At 37.0% G+C, this 20048-nt stretch overlaps 1 protein-coding gene across 3 annotated transcripts in view; it reads right to left on the bottom strand.

The window, feature by feature from the left end:
- The window catches only part of LOC124712525 (actin cytoskeleton-regulatory complex protein PAN1-like), a 287605-nt gene that overhangs the window by 65497 nt on the left and 202060 nt on the right, over window positions 1-20048 (bottom strand). For 2 of the 3 annotated variants that reach the window (XM_047242835.1, XM_047242836.1), the window contains 4 exons: window positions 10752-11067; window positions 5289-5357; window positions 1927-2072; window positions 255-420 (listed from right to left, as the gene is read on the bottom strand). In XM_047242835.1, the coding sequence (XP_047098791.1) occupies window positions 255-420; window positions 1927-2072; window positions 5289-5357; window positions 10752-11067 (697 nt within the window). The remainder of the gene's footprint in view (window positions 1-254; window positions 421-1926; window positions 2073-5288; window positions 5358-10751; window positions 11068-20048) is intronic. The other variant, XM_047242837.1, reaches the window with a different exon arrangement.

The following is a 20048-nucleotide window of genomic DNA, read 5'->3' on the forward strand; positions in this document are numbered from 1 at the left end:
TTTTTTTCTTATAAACCATGAAATGCTACCTTAAAATACATCCATCTTTACACTGTGAATGCTCTCACAGCACAGAACTGACTGACCATTGTGCTGTAAACAAATATACACTCATTGTTGAGAACACTCTCGACACTGTCAATGCTCTTGGTATAAATGTATCACATTTCAACAAGCAAGCAAAAAACTATTTAACTGTTATTAAATGTTATCGCATTACAGAAGTGGATTTATATTTAAAAGGACATAATCACCTCCCAAAGCTCTCGTTTAATGGGTTGAATATCCTTATCATCTGTCTTGCTTTCGATTATTTTATCAATATCATTAATTACCAAGTTGGTTAAACTGCAGTCACGATGCATTTCCTCTGCTACTGATTGAAGAATTTTTAAGTCTTCTTCAGTCAAAGGTGGAAGCCTAAAATGAAAAAGAACAAAATATTTGAATCTACAGATTTTGTATCACATAGTGTGAGGAAAAAATTATACTTTTTGAGGTAATCGCCATTATGACTACACAAAACTAATGATTAGTAATTTTATTACATTCTGCCTTTATAGAAGGTCATGGATCTTAGCTTATGCATAATAAATTGAAGAATGAGGAATACATATGACTGCATCATGCAGATTCTGATGACAGCAATTTATTAATATTCAGAGGCTGCTACAGTAACCCTTGAACAATCAAGATATTTCTTGAAGGAAATAATTTTTCTGCATATGACCTAATTTTTTTAAAATAAACACTTTATTTCATAATTTAGGAATTACCTAATTTCGTCCTCTTTGACATAAGACTACAGCACATTTTTTTCCTGTGATGTGGCATGCTAATGCCCAAAGAGATGAAATCAGCTAAATGTAAAATTATGAAATAAAATGTTTATTCCTAAATTAAATAACAACCCACACAGAAAATGACACCCTTCAAGAAATTCACAGTGGCTGTAATCCTGTACATACAAAACACTAGATAGATATTTGAGGGTACATTTAAAATAAATATATGAGAGCAATATATTCATCAATAAATTTTACTCACTATTATTAGCACAGTACTTACAGTTGAGATCATTGCTTTTTGGATTTGATATAATTATTTGCTGCATAAACACTGGGCATTGATATGATTTTTCACTGTACAAGGCAGACAGTGCAATGACCAGTACTAAGGTCACAATGTTTCCAAGTTGTATATTACAGTCATTTTAATATTATTTTCATATAATAGAAGGAAACATTCCACATGGGAAAAATTTATCAAAAAACAAAGATGATGTGACTTACCGAACGAAAGCGCTGGCAGGTCGAAAGACACACAAACAAACACAAACATACACACAAAATTCAAGCTTTCGCAACAAACTGTTGCCTCATCAGGAAAGAGGGAAGGAGAGGGAAAGATGAAAGGATGTGGGTTTTAAGGGAGAGGGTATGGAGTCATTCCAATCCCGGGAGCGGAAAGACTTACCTTAGGGGGAAAAAAGGATGGGTATACACTCGCACACACACACATATCCATCCACACACATACAGACACAAGCAGACATCCTTTCTGCTCCCGGGATTGGAATGACTCCTTACCCTCTCCCTTAAAACCCACATCCTATCGTCTTTCCCTCTCCTTCCCTCTTTCCTGATGAGGCAATAGTTTGTTGCGAAAGCTTGAATTTTGTGTGTATGTTTGTGTGTCTTTCGACCTGCCAGCGCTTTCGTTCGGTAAGTCACATCATCTTTGTTTTTTGATAATATTATTTTCATGTATACATCTACAATATTGCAGATAACTCATTTGAGATAAACAATGACTTTTCTCACAAAAATTCTTTACAGTATTTAAAAATATTGATGCTCTGATTCTTATGCCAAAGGTGCACAAATCTGCACTGACAGTTAGGTTAAATTTCAGTAGAAATCTTACACTGCAGGTAACTCTGATAAAGCATCCTCCAGTACACTATTCAAGCAACTGGAGGAGTTCCCAGTTGTGAAAATTGTCTCTTGGCTGGAATTCTGCAGGTTAGCTACATAGCGATCTTGATAAAGGCCCTGGGCGTAGTTTGTGACCTAAATATAAAGAGAGAGAAATCTCACAGTGATTATTTGAAACTGAATGGTCAAGTATACAGAGCAACATTTTTGTACTTATCTTATGTCTTCATAAATTGTTGATGTAATTCAATGATGTAACATTTTCAAGAGTGATAGATTACATAATAATTACAAGTATTTTAAAGAGCAGTAGATTAAGTAATAATTTAAAAGCATTATCACATTCTCTTCTCTCTTTCCCTGTTCATTATGTATGGTGCCCCATGTTGGCCAAAGTAAATTTGATCTAAAAAACAGTGTGACTGCAAATAATAAAAAGAGTTAGTTTTGTAAATATTAGCATCCCCCGACTTTGACAGAAATTCTACATTCCATGGAAATTAATTGAGTGATTTAGTTTCTAGTCCATTACAAAGATAATCTTCTAAAGTGTAACACATCGCAGGCTGTCTTTTCCTCTGTAAACACTTATTTCTAAAGGAGTTGTATTCAACAATACTATTTTATTTATAGATATCTATCATACATTGTTCCCAGGACATGTTTTTAAATCTACATCTCCAACAACATCTGTCTCTTGAAACATGTAGTTTAATGTTAGATTAAGAGCAGACATACAAAGCCCTGCGTGTGATATAAAAAATGTTAGCTAGTGTTAGTACCAGCTGACTCCTACTTTACACAAACAAAATATTTGTAGGAGATTTACACATACAAAACATCTTTTTTTCCTATTCTTTTTATTACTTTTGTATAAATTTAAGGGACAACAATAACTTGAACCATTATTTCCTTTTACAAGTTAATATGGGTTTCCAACTCCTGTTAAAACTGGGATCGAGGTCAACCTGGACAGATTCTTTGGAGACATTCTCAAATGTAAAATATTTCCTTGAGATTCAATTGAGCCATAGTCATAGTCTATAGCTGTCCTACTTCATTGTGCAAGTGTTCAGACAGACAGTCTCTCCTCCTGTCATTTAAAATTCTGACATGACACTGGTTTCCCATAATTCGTGGCTCACATACTGTTTGCAAACTACACACTTTATATTTTCTGGTCTGCTGATACAAAATTATTTAGAAAAAATTGTCCATGATAACATACTGTGGTAGGCCAGAAACTGAATGGATAGAAAGAAAATATTGCATCTCTGGACCTGGGGGGAAAAAATCCCAGGAGCTTCTTCTTATGACACTGAAATAAAATTATCTCCTTCTTACAAACCCATTTTTTAAATGTATGTCATCTGTGAATTACACACATTATGTATTCATCCAAATGCACGACAAGCTCACTCATGAATTTCTGCCCTCACTACAGCAAATGAGAGATGTGCAGATAACTGAACTGTAGAATGTGTGCTAAAAGAGCATGGAGCCAAAATAGCCACAGGTTTGGTGAACACCAACTATGCTGTTGTTTGTTTGCTTTTTACTGTTAACTTTTGTGTGGTGGTAGAATATTGCAATGACTATCACAAGAAATTTATCAGCATAATTCACAAATAAACCTTTACTTTCCATAATTTAGTGTACCTCTGAGACATGAACATGGCCTTGTGATAAGTCAGCACTGTAACTGGAATAAAATGTTTTCTTTAACACTCATGAGAAGTTGTGAGGACTGAGCACCCAAATAGTGATCAATAGTGTGCAACTATCTCTAAGTGACTAGTTCCTTTGAAATGTGTTTTATCTTTTTCATATAGGATGCGTCCAGTTGGTTCTTGGTATATTACTTGTGTTGCACTGTGTATGTGTGCTCTGTGATTTATTCTATAAAACATTGTAATTTTACTTTACAACCACACAAGTGATATTGAAATATCAGTCCACCTGGAATTCCTACAAATATGACCCTCACATGATTGTATTGATAAAATCACTGCAGCCTATATTTGCAGGGAAACTTACTTAACCGAAGGGTCCAGAGCATATCGTCCGGCATGTATGCTGGATCAATTAATTCATGTAAATGTCTACAAAACTGTGATGGCATTCTGCTGTCCAATTTTTCTGTGTACACTAGTTGTTGTATTTGTTGTTTTGGTGTTTTGATTAATCTTCGGAGAAAGGTGGCTTTTGCTGTACCAGATTTTTAGAGGTGGCAGGAGATGATCAAATCACATCAATTATAAGGTAACCATATTCCCCAACACTGCTTATTAGGATGAACAACTTTTGAGTGTCATGCATTATGCTGTGGCTGGATAGGAATATTTCCACAATAGCAAACTACATTCTTGGATGATCTGGTTGAAAAGGAGGTAGTTAACATGGAGATCACTGTCTAACAAGAATTTCATGGAAAACCTGTCCATATGGCATTAGTTCAGTTGATCAGAGGACTGCAATGAACGAAATCCCATTAATCAAATGCGGCACAGCAGGAAATTCAGAAATATTCACACTCATGGTTGAAGAAACAGACTTCATTGCATCATTTTTGGCTCATAATGACAAAGAAAATGATGTGGGACATTGCTGTGCAGATGTGACTCAGCAGAGAATAGAGAATCATTCAGATAAATACTGTCCTGTACTTGGAGAACTTTATCTGAATCATTTGTAAAGTCAACAGGAACTGCAATGGACTGAGCCATACATTATCTTTATAATTGTTCTGCATGACCATCACTATGTGCTGGTAGTGAAAGCTCTTTACTTTCTGATTTCACTGCATACATTGTCTCTCTGGCATCATTCAAAACACACCACTAACAATATCACCATGCCAGTAGAATGGACTCAGTGTTCATTGCTACGAGCAACTGTCTCTGTGAAGCACTCTTTTTATATCTCAGATGTCTCTGATAGTGGTTCATTTACTTGTTTTGGGTCAAACTGCAGGGATTCCAGGTGGATTGCTATTTGGATTAACACTTGCGTGATCGTGTAGAGCAACTACAGCATTACCGAGCAGATGTGCAAAGTATTCACACAAATAGGACACCAAGAATCAACCGAAAGCTTTTTACACTACAAAGATACAACACAGTTCAAAGATACTAGTCACTCAGAGATAGCTGCATACAATTGATTGCTATTCAGGTTTGAAGTTCCCACATCTTGTCAGAAAATATACAGCAGAGGAAATGACAGAGATGATTTCTTGTTACTTTTAGCTTTATCACAACATTACTAATTTCAGATCTTTTGGTGTATATTTTCCAGTACAGAGACACAAAATTATGGAAATGTTTCTAATGTTTCTATCCCATGTCATACCTGTTGTGATGATGAAACGTCTGGACAGAGAACTGTTCCTCCTCCATGATTGTCAGATGATACAATGCGCTAGAATTATAAAAGAATGGATCAAAAGCACTGTTAGTCTTCTAATTAGGAAACACACATGCACATGAACATGTAATATGAATAACACTTTGTAAATATGAAGACATGTGCATTCAACAAATAAATCATATCTGTTAATCAAATATGATGAAATCATAATTAGATGCTCTTTCTATGTGATTGTAGGAGTACCTATGCAGCACATTAAACAGGAAAATTTCTGTGAAGTTTGGAATGTAAGAGAGAGATAGGCAGTGTCAGAAATGAAGCTATGTAGATGAATCATGAATAATCCATCAATGGCCCAAAATGTATTGTCTTAGGTATGAGTACCAGTGTGCCATAGTTTAAATCTGTCATGAAGTTTCCAAACACTGCACACTCCACAGCTTGTCATGAAGTTTCAAAACATTGCACACTTGACTGCAGAGCGAAAGATTCATTCTGGAGTTCTTATTCTGTTGTGGCCAATGAAAGACAAAACTTGTATATTTATGTACTAAATGGATGTGAAAAATTATTTGAAGAAGAACTGCTCACTTAACTGACTGAAAAGTCTCCATTAGCAGTGATTTAACACCCACTGCTGAATAAAGCCCTCTTATTCCAATTATTATGATCTTCAGCCACACATATTGCTGTTACAGCACAATGCCTACAGGTTTACACTCACCATACACTAGGTCATAATCTCAGTCTTTCCTTATTTTGGAATTTGGCATTGAACTTTCTAGGTCTATCCATTATCCATTTGTCTGGCTACATCTCGTGCTTACCTCCATTTAATTTTCATTATAGTCAAAATGACAACTTTCACTTCTGTCTATTCCCTAATCCATTTGTTTGTTTTCCTGACTCTCCCAGTACTCCACAATGTGCAAATTTCTATTTCTCACCAAGCAACCCTCAAATTCTGAATGGTTTTTGCATTTGTCCATACCTCAAAGCCTTAAGTCAAAATTAATAACATACAATTATTATAAAATGTCCATTGGAGGCACAATGTAAACTATTTAGTTTACCAACAACACTCTAGAACATTTTAACTTTTGTGTTTATTTCTTTTCCTGTTGATACACCTTTATCTTCAGCTGCAGTAAACACAAAGACTCTTCGATTGGTTCTATAATTTTTTTGTTTGTTTGTAGATGTTTTTTCTCAGTCTTTTATTCTGACTATAACTGATTTTGAGGCGTAGTGTCAAACTACTCTACTAATTTTTACTGTTCATTACTGAAGCTTATCTGTGCTAGTGGCAAACAGACCAATGTCATCATCAAAACAAAAATGGTTCAAGTATGTTCCATTAACATGTATTCATCTCTCTTTTTTTCCCAGTTAAGTGATTTCCAGATTTCCTCCTTGTCTGTAATCTTAGCAGTGAGGCTTGACTCTTCTTTCAAATATGAAGTTTCCACTATCCTGATGAAATTAAATGGAAGCTGTAACAATGATGTATAGCTTTTTCAGAACACAAACAAGGGTTAAATAAATATCTTATTTCTCAAGGGCTGTTATTATAGGTTTTTTTTTGTGATTAAGTTAAATCTGTTAGTCCCAAACAAATTGTAATTCATACTCATTGTTCTGTATTATAATTTTATTTACAACTTGCAAATGGCACATCTCACTTAGCATTTTTTGGCTGCACCATTCAATGATGCAGCTGTCATATTGTGGCCATTGCAGTAGCATCTAACATGGATGTATATGTGGGATAACTCATAAAAATATTTCACTTTGCAATCCTGGATAGCAGCACTTCATGTGCTCATTTATTTATGAAATATTTATGGTTCATTAACAATGGAAGTCAAGGCAATGACATGTATACCCAGCCCTACAGCAGGTGGTATCAAACAGTTGATACAAACTATTCCATATCTACAGCAGTGCTCCAGCACTGTTTTAAGATGGCGGTAGAAGCTGTGCCAAGCATTATGGCTATACACACAAGGTGGTAATCTCATCATGAGCTTGAATTTCCCTTCAACTCTCTATATACGTCCCTGTTCCAGAGATCATTGTCACTGCAGCACATCCGGTGTGAATGGAAATGTCATGGTATAACAAACACATTTCCCAGAGACTGATCATTCTGTCCTGAACCCATTCATGTCCTGATGTTGCCATTTGCCATTGATGAGGCATACCGACACTTGATTTTATGTTATCAGTTTCTCCGATTGCACTTCCTGTGATTGGGCTTGGTATAATACTGTGCTTTTATGGTTACATAATATTGTTAGGCCTGCATGGAATCTTAATCAGCACTTCTGGTACATTGTTTTTGATATCCTACAGTTTTACCTTCTGTAATCAACAGCTCATGATATAGTGGATGGCATTTCTGCCTCTAGATCAAGGGAACCTGGGTTTGAATCCTGGACCCATCACAGATTTTCTACACTCAGCGACTGGGTGTTTATGTTGCCCTCATCTTTTCCTTTCACCTTCCTTGGCACACAGGTCACAAAACTGGTTTCAAATAACAAGACTTGCATCAGGCTGGCTGACTAACCACACATGGGATCTCTTGGCCATTAATGGCATAAAATCACTTTATTTCATTTTTATCTTCTGTTGTTCTAGGTGATGCTCCGTCAGCAACATCCCTTCTGTTGAATACTTACATACTATCCAAAAACTTAGCCTTTTGAAAATATATTATTGTTTTGAAATTATTTTGTTAACACATTTTCTTCTGTGGTCAATTTGTTTTGTGTTTGGACTGACATTTAAACTGACTGGATGGCAGGTAATGAGTGGAACAACAGCCCACAGTTATAAGACAAAACAGATAACATTTTATCATCAGTGGACTGAGGGAGAAGTTTCACTTTGAAAAACAAAAGCTTTTCTTCATGAATATTATCTCTAGCTGACTCTGAAAGATCAAACAGCACATTCACTTTGCTGCTTAACTTCATTAATGGCTGCCTGCAACCAGCAACAAGAAGATAGATTTTACACAAAAGAATAAGTAGATGATGACAATGAAAAAGAGAGAAGCTTGCTTCCATTTCTTTGAAATTGACAAACGGAACTGCTGTTAACATGAGACAAAGTGATTTTTGCAGAATACCTCCCCCTCTCTCCCAATAACTAAGAGCAGAACTGATTCAAGTTCATTGTCTAGTAAGTTTATCACTTTTGTCCTTGAGTCATTCATGGTGCCATACCTAAATAAAATCTTTCCGATTTTCATGCACTGCTACTTTCTAAAAAATGCTTGAGCTTTTGACAGCTGTCTACACTATCATCATCAAGAGTAAAAACCTTCTGCCTTCTGCGTATGGCACAGTATTCCACTACGTAATAGCAGAGTCTGGAACCTCCATGGGAGAGCCACAGCGATGCATCTACAGGAAGCAGGATTGGATTGCTCACAGCAGCTCTGACCTGCCATGGAATCAAGTGACATCAGGTGGTATGAGGAGCAAGCACCATGTTTGAAACTGATGCTCCTGCCCCCCTACCAGCATTGAGCACTTGCCTTTGCTTTCACTTAATCTCCCAAGACTGTGAATGTGTCAGCATTTGTACAGCTCAGACCACTCACACTGCTGCTGAGCTCTGTGCTGAGTACACGCCACACATTAAACATCAGGAGCTCGAGAAGCTGGCCAAGGCTAAACAGCCTCGAGGACAAACAGCCTCGACATAGGTCTCAAAATACAATTTGAAAAGATGAGAGTTTTTTTCCCACCCAATGTCACACTGGGATTCTTCTATGAAGAAGTGGCCAAGCTTAGAATATTGAATTATGACAGTGAACTTGCAGTTCTGTATCGACAAATTACACTGTAACTGTAACAAATTATCTGAAGATGGACAGCTGGCCCCAAAACTGGGTATTTGAAAATAAAGGAAAGCAATCTGCAGACTGAAATTGGACATTTTTGTACAAATAAAGTTCACAGACAATCCATAATAATGAACACGTCTAATTTTGGTTAGAATAAACCACAACTATTGCAACTGAGACCAGAAGTACACACTAAGCAGGGCATGGGGGCAGGCTCTGAATACTGAATGAAAGCAAAGTTGGATGCTTGACACTAAAAGGTAGGAGTGTTAGTTTCAAATGTGGCACCAGACTCTCATGCCACCTGACGTCACTCAGTCCAGTGGTGGGCTGTAGCTGCAGTGATGAGATGCCTGTTCACTCACCACTACAGCTCTCTTTGGAAGGTTCCAGATGCTGCTATCACACCTATTGAAGTACAGCACTCTGCGAGTCTGGCATTCAGTGGATTTTTACTCCTGCTGATGATGGCTTGGGCATTTTCTTTGAAGAGCTGTGACTTGACAACAGAGAAGATTTCACACAAGTGCAGCACTTTCTTTCCAGAGGAGGCTGTCACTGTATTTGACTACAGACAGTTCAGCAGTTACTTGTATGTTTATCTTATCATCTGCACACCAATGTAGTTCACTGAACTCCCGTGACACCACTCCTACATTGTACAACTCAATAACACTCAAACCATGAACTTAACCCTTATAATTAATGGTTCATGACTACCACCTTCTCATCAAAATTCAACCTTTCCCATACACTTTATCTGTTATTCTTTACAAGAGAACCTACTACGGGTTTGGAAAAGAAAGAGTTGATGATGGAGTAAAGGTTTGTACCAAGACATAATGTATGCCAGAGTAGCATGTATTACATACAGGAGTAAAATTACCAAATTTAAGTTCCCAATGAATACCATATGAACATAAATTATTATTCTGTAACTAATTCTTTTCAGCACTTGATGCCTGTGCAATACTTGATTTATTCTGAAACATAATGCACTGAGTGTCTGTATGAGTACTCATTTCAGTCATTACTTTTTCAAAGATGTGTTGTCAATACTGTTTCACAGCTTATATTATCAATATGGCACTGCTGCCCACCTAAACACTTGACTGATTTCCTGAAGACTTATTACCTGCAGGATGAGGTTATATTTTATACAATTAGGCATTTTTCTGATAAACATGTGTAGTCACCTGAAAATGGGAATTAGTCTCTTTCCAGAAAATTAATGCAGAACAAATGATTCAACCTTGCATAACACCCAAGAAGAATTAAAATTAAATGTTTTATTTTATTAATTTTAAAGCTAATGCAGAATTATTTCATATACACATTTATAAAAAAATAATGAATGTGTAATCAACTGTGTGTTGTCACTTCATGGCACAGCAAGAATATTTCTCTTTATGTAGCCATCTTGGGGAACATCAGTGAACTTCAAAAGGGCTCTTTAAATCAATACACTGTTGATAACAGAAACTGAATGAAAGAACCTGAAATCATATTTTGACCAAAACAATCATTCATATTTCCATAAGGCATTCACTGGTGAACTAAAGACAGAAACAAACCATAGGTAGTACCTGTTCATAAAAGTATGGTACAGTCCTGCTGTTTGCTGTTGTACAGACTCTGTCTGGTCCACGTGATAGAAGATCTGATTCTTCATTCTCCTCATCCTCTTTCTGGTCATCTTTTATGGACAGGTTTTTGATCTGATTGTTTAGATCATTATCTTCATTTAGAGAAATATTACATAATGCTAAAATAAGATTGTTTTCTGTCTCATTTTTTTCGTTCTTCTCCTCACTGTTCTTGTCATTCTTTTCTTCCGATGCTTTGGTTCTGCTGACATTGTTGGTGGTGATATTGTTGCGGGTGACTGTGGACTTCACAGAACTGCAATGAAAACAAACAGGCATGCTGACATTAGATAGACTGTTCTCCTGATTGTCACTATGTATTTTACATCTGGCTGAGAAGCTATAATATTATTACTGTTGCAATGTTACACCACAGAGGTCTACTGCAACCTCTGCAGTCTCTCCAGCCTCCCTAAATTAACTGAAGAAAATCTTTCTATTTCCTCATCTACAGAAATTTTCCAGAGCTACCTCCATCTGACTTAGCCTATGATCTTCTTTTTGTTATATCTCTCTTCTTTCCACATTTTTTAATTATTCACTAACCAAACTTAAAACTTTTGTAAGGGACAAGCTATTGCTTATGTTATTGTCTTTTTTTTTTCAGTGCCACCTAACATATGGGTTGGAAGCTTAAAAAATTTCCTTGGTAAATAAAGGTTGTTAGGTTCATCTCTGGAGTGAGAAAGCACAAAGTACTATCTATATGTCCCTTTATGTGCTTAGTTGTCTGTTGCATACAAAGGAAAACCTGCAGAAGCACAAATAGCAACAGACTATATATAACCATGGCACATTTCACAGGTAAATGATTAACATTTTGATCAAATATTTAAGAAACAAAAAATTACATGTATATTGGGATACAATTACTTGACATTCTTCCAATGCAATCCCACAGTGCATCATTGAATGCCTCCAGGAACACTGCATACAGATTATTTTTACACATTTTACATTAGAGAAGAATTTAAAGAGAGATAAACTTTCATTTTCTATTGAAGTTGCTGTGACCCCAATTTTTACTCCTATTGATACATTTTAATAATTCCTACCTACATCCATTAGGCACAAGACTCTTGATGACAACACCATTCAATACTGTCACATAGTGCCATTTAGAAATAAATACTACATTATAATTCTATTCTTTAGTATTTTACTTAAGGAATTTATTGACTGTTAACTGACGGCTGCCAAAGATGTACAATAAAACTGCTTGCCAGTTCCATCTCTTGAAAGGCAGTGATGTGAAAGGTCAAATCAGAAAATATATGCCGATCTCAGTGTCTTTTGGTATTTCCCAATATTTCTCTCTCTTTCATGTGTGACTGGCATGATGAGTAACCCACATCTGTCCATTTTAACTGCTTCAGCTAATGAACTACTTTATGTTTTTGCCTACTTGTATGCAACATTCAGGAGAAGCAACTATCAGTAGCATCATTAAGAAGATTGACTAATGAAAAATACAAGCAAGTCCAGGCAGTAAGTTTGGCTTGTCGAAACATGATCAATCAGTAGAACACAAAATGAACTAAGGTAACTGAAAAGTGTTATTTTTGCTTCAGGCTCTGTTTCACCATAATTGACATCTTCTTTAACTCACTTGTCATAGTGATATACCACATTTTGAATCTGTATGTCAAATTATGCTGTCAGTCACGGCAACTATATTGTGACAGCCTGTTTGACAGCATTACCACCACAGTATCATGTGCCAGCATGTAACGCTTTTAGATGCAAAACAGGATGAAAATCAACTGGGGTGAGGTTAAGCAGTAGAGGGATGAGCAAATGTGTTTCAGGCCTAGTCTGTAAAGAGTCACTGGACTGCACATACAGGAAATTCAACCACTATTCGACCTCACATATCTCAAAATTCAGTGCACAGGTATTCCTGTGTTGTTATAACTCAACCACCGATAGACCTATTATATCCCAAAAGCTCCTGTCTAGTTATAGCTACTCTGATGTTCACTTTTTGTGTCAAAGAAGTACTCCCTGGATTTCCAGTTCACTTCTGGAGTCTCATGTAACACACATCCCTACAACAAAGTGTTACCTCCCAATATTTGTGTGAGAGTTGGACAATTTCAGCATGGGTTACTATGTTTTTTTTTTTGTTTTTATTTCATTAAGTCACAGTTTTACATTTCTGAACATGTAAAGCAAGTTGCCGATCTTCGCACAACTTTGAAATTTTATGAGATCTGACTGAATATTTATGCAGCTTCTTTCAAGCAGTACTTCATTATAGATAACTGCATCATCTGCAACAATTTGAGATTACTATTAATATTGTCCATAAGATCATTAATTTGTGGGACATGCACTGATGAAGTTGTCATAGTAAATATGTATCATTCATCTCCATATCTCTGAGACACTCATGATTTATTCATTACACATTTTACAAATTTGGCAGTGAGTACCAGTACTGGTAGATTCTGTGCAATCAGAAATTGTACCATTGAAAGCACTTCACACTCTGTAAGCATTTCAGCTGCTTTGGGTATCAACACACCTATTACTGAGTGTCTGCATTCCTGTCATCCCTAGCAGTGATGTCCTCATTTAAATTTCAAATCAGTAGCAGCTTAAAGTCAAAAAGATACTCCTTTATCTTTTGTATGAATTGATGGACCACTGATGGAATCTCTTCACCATGTATCAGATTTGGATGATTGTGAGAGGTTGAAATTCTGTGTTGTATTGAATCTTCAAATTTGGCAAGTGCTCTTGGAAGAACGAGAAAGACTGAACATTTGCATCAGTATGTGGCATGTTTTCAGGCATGAGGGGACTAGAGCAAAAGCGGACCAAGTGCAAAAAATTGAAAATTCTGGGTATAAGACAGTTGGATGCAAAATATCAATAATTCTTCAGAGCAACAGTGAACAAATTAGATAGATCAATATTCTGTCTGTAGGCTGTAGTAATTCCTTGGGTGCAGCGGGGGCAGCTTTCAAATCTTAAATGGAAACCCCCACTTTTAATTCAGATTTGGATGCTCCTGAAACATTTTTGTAAACCACAAAATGTATCCTACCTGGCACAGTTTTTGATGGAGGGAGGTGGAATGGTATTAATATCTCATTAGGGAACTCTTCACAATTGCATTACTCACCCGACTGTGGCGCTACTGTGGCCAAATTGCGAACTATGGCTCAGTATAAAGGTCGGTGCAATACGATTAGACATCACTTCACTTTCAGATCGTGAACCGTAAACATCAACTGACAAAAGTAAATTACTCTTTAGAGAAACATGACTCACTATCCTCCAACAGTGGCCGAGCGGTTCTAGGTGCTACAGTTTGAATCCTGCCTCGGGCATGGTTGTGTGTCATGTCCTTAGGTTAGTTAGGTTTAAGTAGTTCTAAGTTCTAGGGGACTGATGACCTCAGAAATTGTCCCATAGTGCTCAGAGCAATTTGAACCATTTTCCTCCAACAGAGATATAATGTTAATTTTAGATGAATGTCATAACAATTGTGCTGCAGCTGCGCAACTGTAGACGGATCGTTTCCCAAACAGATAACCAAGCAAAAACATTATTCAAAATTACATTCAACAAGTTCAAAATGGATACATGCACCATCCATCTCATCATCGTGAATACTATGAAAATGACACTCATACTCTTACCGTTCTCGCCTGTGTTCAACTGGACCCCGAAACCAGTAGTCATGTGATTCAGAGAAAAGTGGAATATCAATATCAACTGTTTTCAGGATTTTGAATGCACATAAATATCATGCATATTATATCACACTGACACAGGCATTAATGCTGAAAGATATGCAAATACACGTGCATTTCTGCCAGTGGGCCTTGAAAATGACAAGAGGTGACAATGATTATTTTAGATATGTTATGTTCACCGATGAAGCCACATTCAAAAACAATGGTGAATTAAATTGTCATGATTGTCATTATTGGTCCCCTGTCAATCCACACTGGCACAGACCCATTGACAATCAACACAAATGGTCGTTAATGGTCTGGTGTGGAATTTCAAATGGTTACTTAATAGGACCTCTTTTTTTTTTTTTTTTTTTCTTTTTTTTTGGACCGAAATGTTACTGGGGAATCTTATTTACAACTCCTCCATGATGGTTTGTTGGAGCTAATGGAAGATGTTGATTTAGAAACTAGGCAACGAATGTGGTTCCAACAGGACGGAGCGGCTCCCCATTATGCTAAAAATGTGCGGAACATTTTAAATTTACGGTACGCTGGTCAGGGGATAGGACACGGAAGACCAATTCCATGGCCTCCACAATCTCCAGACCTAACACATCCTGATTTTTTCTTGTGGGGTTGTTTAAAAAATATTGTTTATGAAAGATAGTCCACAACCCGAAACGATATGGAGAAATGCATTCAAAGAGCGTGTGCAGCCATACCATGAGATGTGCTGCTCAAAACTGTGGACAATTTTTGCAGATGATTGACTTTATGCATTGAAGCAAATGGGGATAATTTTGAACAATTTCTTCATGACTAATTTCAATAATTAAACACCCCAAATTGTGAGAGGCAAAGGAACTCACACTAATGAAGCACCCCGACATGTGAGAGGCAAGGGGACTCACAGTAATGAAACACCCCAACATGTGAGAGGCAAGGGGGGACTCACACCAATGAAGATCCCCATGGGAACATCTTTCTACTATGTCCAAGTCGTTGTTCCTAGGTAATGCTAAAAGTAGGATACAGTACATTTTGTGCAAAAATAGTTTAATTCGGTGTAACAAAAGAATTGGTGTACATTTTTTATTGATTTGATGCTTCTTTCTTGGATGATCCTAAATAAATCAGAGTTCTTCCCCAATTTTTCTTTTTTCTCAATTTCAGTGCCATCAGTCAATGGTTTTAAAAAATGTTTCAGACAAAACTTGATTACTTTTTTTATGGAGAATCTGAATCTGAATTAAAAAATGGGGGTTTACATTTAAGATTTAAAAGTTGCCCCCTGCCCCACCCAAGGGGGCGGGGGCTGGAGGTCACTTATAGTATCATTTTATGTCCCCCTTTGAGCTTATGAACTTGTCTTACCCACTATTTTTACCCGATGTATAGTTTTCAAGATAATCTCATCCAAAACTTCAGATGGACCACCCCGTATATCAACAACAGAAGTTCCCCCCCACAAATGATGTATCCTGCTGTTGGTGGGGAGGCTTGTGTGCCTCAGCAATAGAGATAGCCATGCTGTGGGTGCAACTACAGAAAGAGTATCTGCTGAGAGGCCAGACAAATGTGTGTTACCTGAAGGGTCACAGCAGCCTTTTCAGTAGTTTCAGGGCCAACTGTCTGGATAATTAACTATGGCCTTGTATCATTAACCAAAATGGCCTTACTGTGTTGGTACTGTGAATGGCTGAAAGCAAGAGGAAACTACAGCTATAATTGTTTCCGAGGCCGGCTGTATGATGAATCCTCTTGGGTAAAATATTCCAGAGGCAAAGTAGTCCCCCATTCCAGGTGGGGCTACTCAGGAGGCTGCAGCCATCTGGAGAAACAAAACTGTTGTTCTACAGATCACAGTGTAGAATGTTAGATCCCTTAATCATGTAAGTTGGTTAGAAAATTTAAAAAGAGAATTGGATAGGCTGAAGTTAGATGTAGCGAAAATTAGCGAAGTTCAGTGGCAGAAGGAGCAGGACTTCTGGTCAGGTGAACACAGGATTATAAATATAAAATCAAATAGGGGTAATTCGGAAGTAGGTTTAATAATGAATAACAAAGCAGGAATGCAGTTAAGCTATTATGAGCAGCATAGAAAATGCATTATTGAAGCCAAGGCAGACAGAAAGCCCACACCCACCACAGTAGTAAAAGTTTATATGCCCACTAGCTCTGCAAATGATGAAGAGATTGAAGCAATGTGTGTGAGACACAAGAATTAATTCTGATAGTTAAAAGAGTGAAAATTTAATAGTCATGCGGAACTGGAATTCGATAGTAGGAAAAGGAATAGGAGCAAAAATAGTAGGTCAATATGGACTAAGGGAACAAAATGAAAGTGGAAGCCATCTGACAGAATTTAGCACAGAGTATAATTAAATCATTGCTAACACTTGGTTTAAGAATCATGATAGAAGATTAAATATATGTGGAAGAGATCTGGAGACACCAGAAAGTTCCAAATTGATTATGTAATGGTAAGACAGAGATTTAGAAACCAGATTTTAAATTGTACAATATTTTCAGGGACAGATGTGAACTCTGGCCACAATTTATTGGTTATGAACTATAGAATAAAAGTGAAGAAATTGCAAAAAAAGTTAGAAAATTAAGGAGATAGGACCTGGACAAATTGAAAGAACCAGAGATTGTTGTGATTTTCAGAGGGAGCATTAGGGAATGTTTGACAACAACAGGGAAAAGGGATACAGTAGAAGATGAATGTGTAGTTTTGAGAGATGAAATAATGAAGGCAGTAGAGAACCAAAAGGGCAAAAAGACAAGGCCTAGTAGAAATTGTTGAATAACACAAGAGTCATTGAATTTAACTGATGAAAGGAGACAATATGAAAATGTAGTATATGAACAAGGTAGAAAGCAAAACAAATGTCTAAAAACTGAGATTGACAGGAAGTGTAAAACAGCTAGGCAGCAATGGTTAGAAGACAAATGTTTTAAGGATTTAGAAGCATCTATCAGTGGGGGGGGAAAGGCAGATACCACCTAAGAGAGCCGGAGAGATCTTTGGAGAAAAATGAACCACCGGTATGAATTTTAAGAGCTCAGATGAAAAACTAGTTCTAAGCAAAGAAGGGAAAACTGAAATGAGGAAGGACTGCACAGAGCACCTATACAAGGAAGATGTACTAGGGGGCAATAACACAGAAATGAAAGAGGACATAGATGAAGATGAGAAAGGACATATGATACTGCAAGAAGAATTTGACAGAGCACTGAAAGATCTAAGTTGAAACAAGGCCCTGGGAGTAGACAATATTTTGTTAGACCTACTGATAGCCTTGGGTGAATTAGTCATGACAAAACCCTTCCATCTGGCGAGCTAGATGTATGAGACATGCAAAATAACCTTAGATTTCAAGAAGAATACAATAATTTCAATTTCAAAGAAAGCAGGTGCTGATAGGTGTAAATATTACCAGACTATCAGTTTCATAAGTCATTGTTGCAAAATATTAACATGAATTCTTTACATAAGAATGGAAAAACTGGTAGAAGCCAACCTCAGGGAAGATCAGTTTGGATTGCAGAGAAATTTTGGAACGCTCTAAGCAATACTGACTCTACAACTGCTCTTAGAAGACAGGTTAAGGAAAGGCAACCTATGTTTCTTTTGTAGGCTTAGAGAAAGATTTTGACAATGTTGACTGGAATACTCTCTTTCAAATTCTGAAGGTGCCAGGGTTCAATTACAGGAAGCGAAAGGCTATTTAAAATTTGTACAGAAATCAGATGGCAGTTATAAGAGTCGAGGGGCATGAAAGGGAAGCAGTAGTTGAGAAGGGAGTGAGACAGGGTTGTAGCCTATCCCCAATGTTACTCAATCAGTATACAGAGTAGACAGTAAAGGAAACAAAAGCAAAATTTGGAGTAGGAATGAAAATCCATGGAGAAGAAATAAAAACTTCGAGGTTTGCTGATGACATTGTAATTCTGTTAGAGGCAGCAAAGGACCTGGAAGAACAATTGAATGGAATGGACAGCGTCTTGAAAGGAGTATATAAGATTAACATCATCAAAAGCAAATTGAATGTAGCTGATGCAATTCAAGTGATGCTAAGGGAATTAGATTAGGAAATGAGATACTTAAAGTAGTAGATGAGTTTTGCTAGATGAGTTTTGGGGAGCAAAATAACTGATGATAGTCAAAGTGGACAGAATATAAAATGTAGAATGTTAATGGCAAGGAAAGCATTTCTGAAGAAGAGAAGTTCATTAACATTGTCAGGAAGTCTTTCCTGAAAGTACTTGTATGGGGTGTAGTCATGTATGGAAGTGAAAGATGGATGATAAATAGTTTAGACAAGAAGAAAATAGATTCTTTCAAAATTTGGTGCTACAGAAGAATGCTGAAGATTAGATGAGTAGATCACATAGCTAACGAGGAGGTACTGAACAGAAGTGGAGAGAAGAGGAATTTGTGGCACAACTTGACTACAAGAAGGGATCAGTTGGTAGGACATGTTCTGAGTCATCAAGGATGCATCTATTTAGTATTAGAGGGAAGTGAGGAAGGTAAAAATTGTAGAGGGAGACCAAGAGGTGAATACACTCAGCAGATTCAAAAGGATGTAGGTTGCAGTAGTTACTCAGAGATGAAGAAGCTTGCACAGGATAGAGTAGCAAGGAGAGCTGCATAAAACTAGTCTCTGGACTGTGGACCGCAACAACAACATGAAATACAAATATTTCATTGAAAGCCAGCTCACATTCTATTACTCTCTATGGGCTACAGGAGGGTGGTCGGAAGCAGGGTTCGGGGGGCGAGGGAGGGGGGGGATATCGGACCCCTCCCCCCCCCATACATTTTCCCTGCTTGTGTCTGTGTATGTGCGGATGGATATGTGTGTGTGTGCGAGTGTATACCCGTCCTTTTTTCCCCCTAAGGTAAGTCTTCCCGCTCCCGGGATTGGAATGACTCCTTACCCTCTCCCTTAAAACCCACATCCTTTCGTCTTTCCCTCTCCTTCCCTCTTTCCTGATGAGGCAACAGTTTGTTGCGAAATCTTGAATTTTGTGTGTATGTTTGTGTTTGTTTGTGTGTCTGTCGACCTGCCAGCACTTTCATTTGGTAAGTCACATCATCTTTGTTTTTAGATATATATTTCCTACGTGGAATGTTTCCCTCTATTATAACCATATATATATATATATATATATATATATATATATATATATATATATATATATATATATATATATATATAGTGGGGTGTGGGGAAATTACCCACTTACTATATCCAAAAATTCATCTAATCAGTAGAAGGATTTGCCATTCAGAAATTCTTTTAATTTCCTTTTAAATGCTATATGGCTATCTGTCAAACTTTTGATGCTATTAGGTTATTAGGTAAGTGACCAAATAGTTTTGTGGCAGCATAATTTACCCCCTTCTGAGCCAAAGTTAGATTTAACCTTGAGTAGTGTAGATCATTCTTTCTCCTAGTGTTGGAGCCATTTATACTGCTGTTACTTTTGAATTTGTTTGGATTGTTATTAACAAATTTCATAAGTGAATATATAT

This window comes from Schistocerca piceifrons, chromosome 8 (genome assembly GCF_021461385.2).
Source record: "Schistocerca piceifrons isolate TAMUIC-IGC-003096 chromosome 8, iqSchPice1.1, whole genome shotgun sequence".
Taxonomy (NCBI): domain Eukaryota; kingdom Metazoa; phylum Arthropoda; class Insecta; order Orthoptera; family Acrididae; genus Schistocerca; species Schistocerca piceifrons.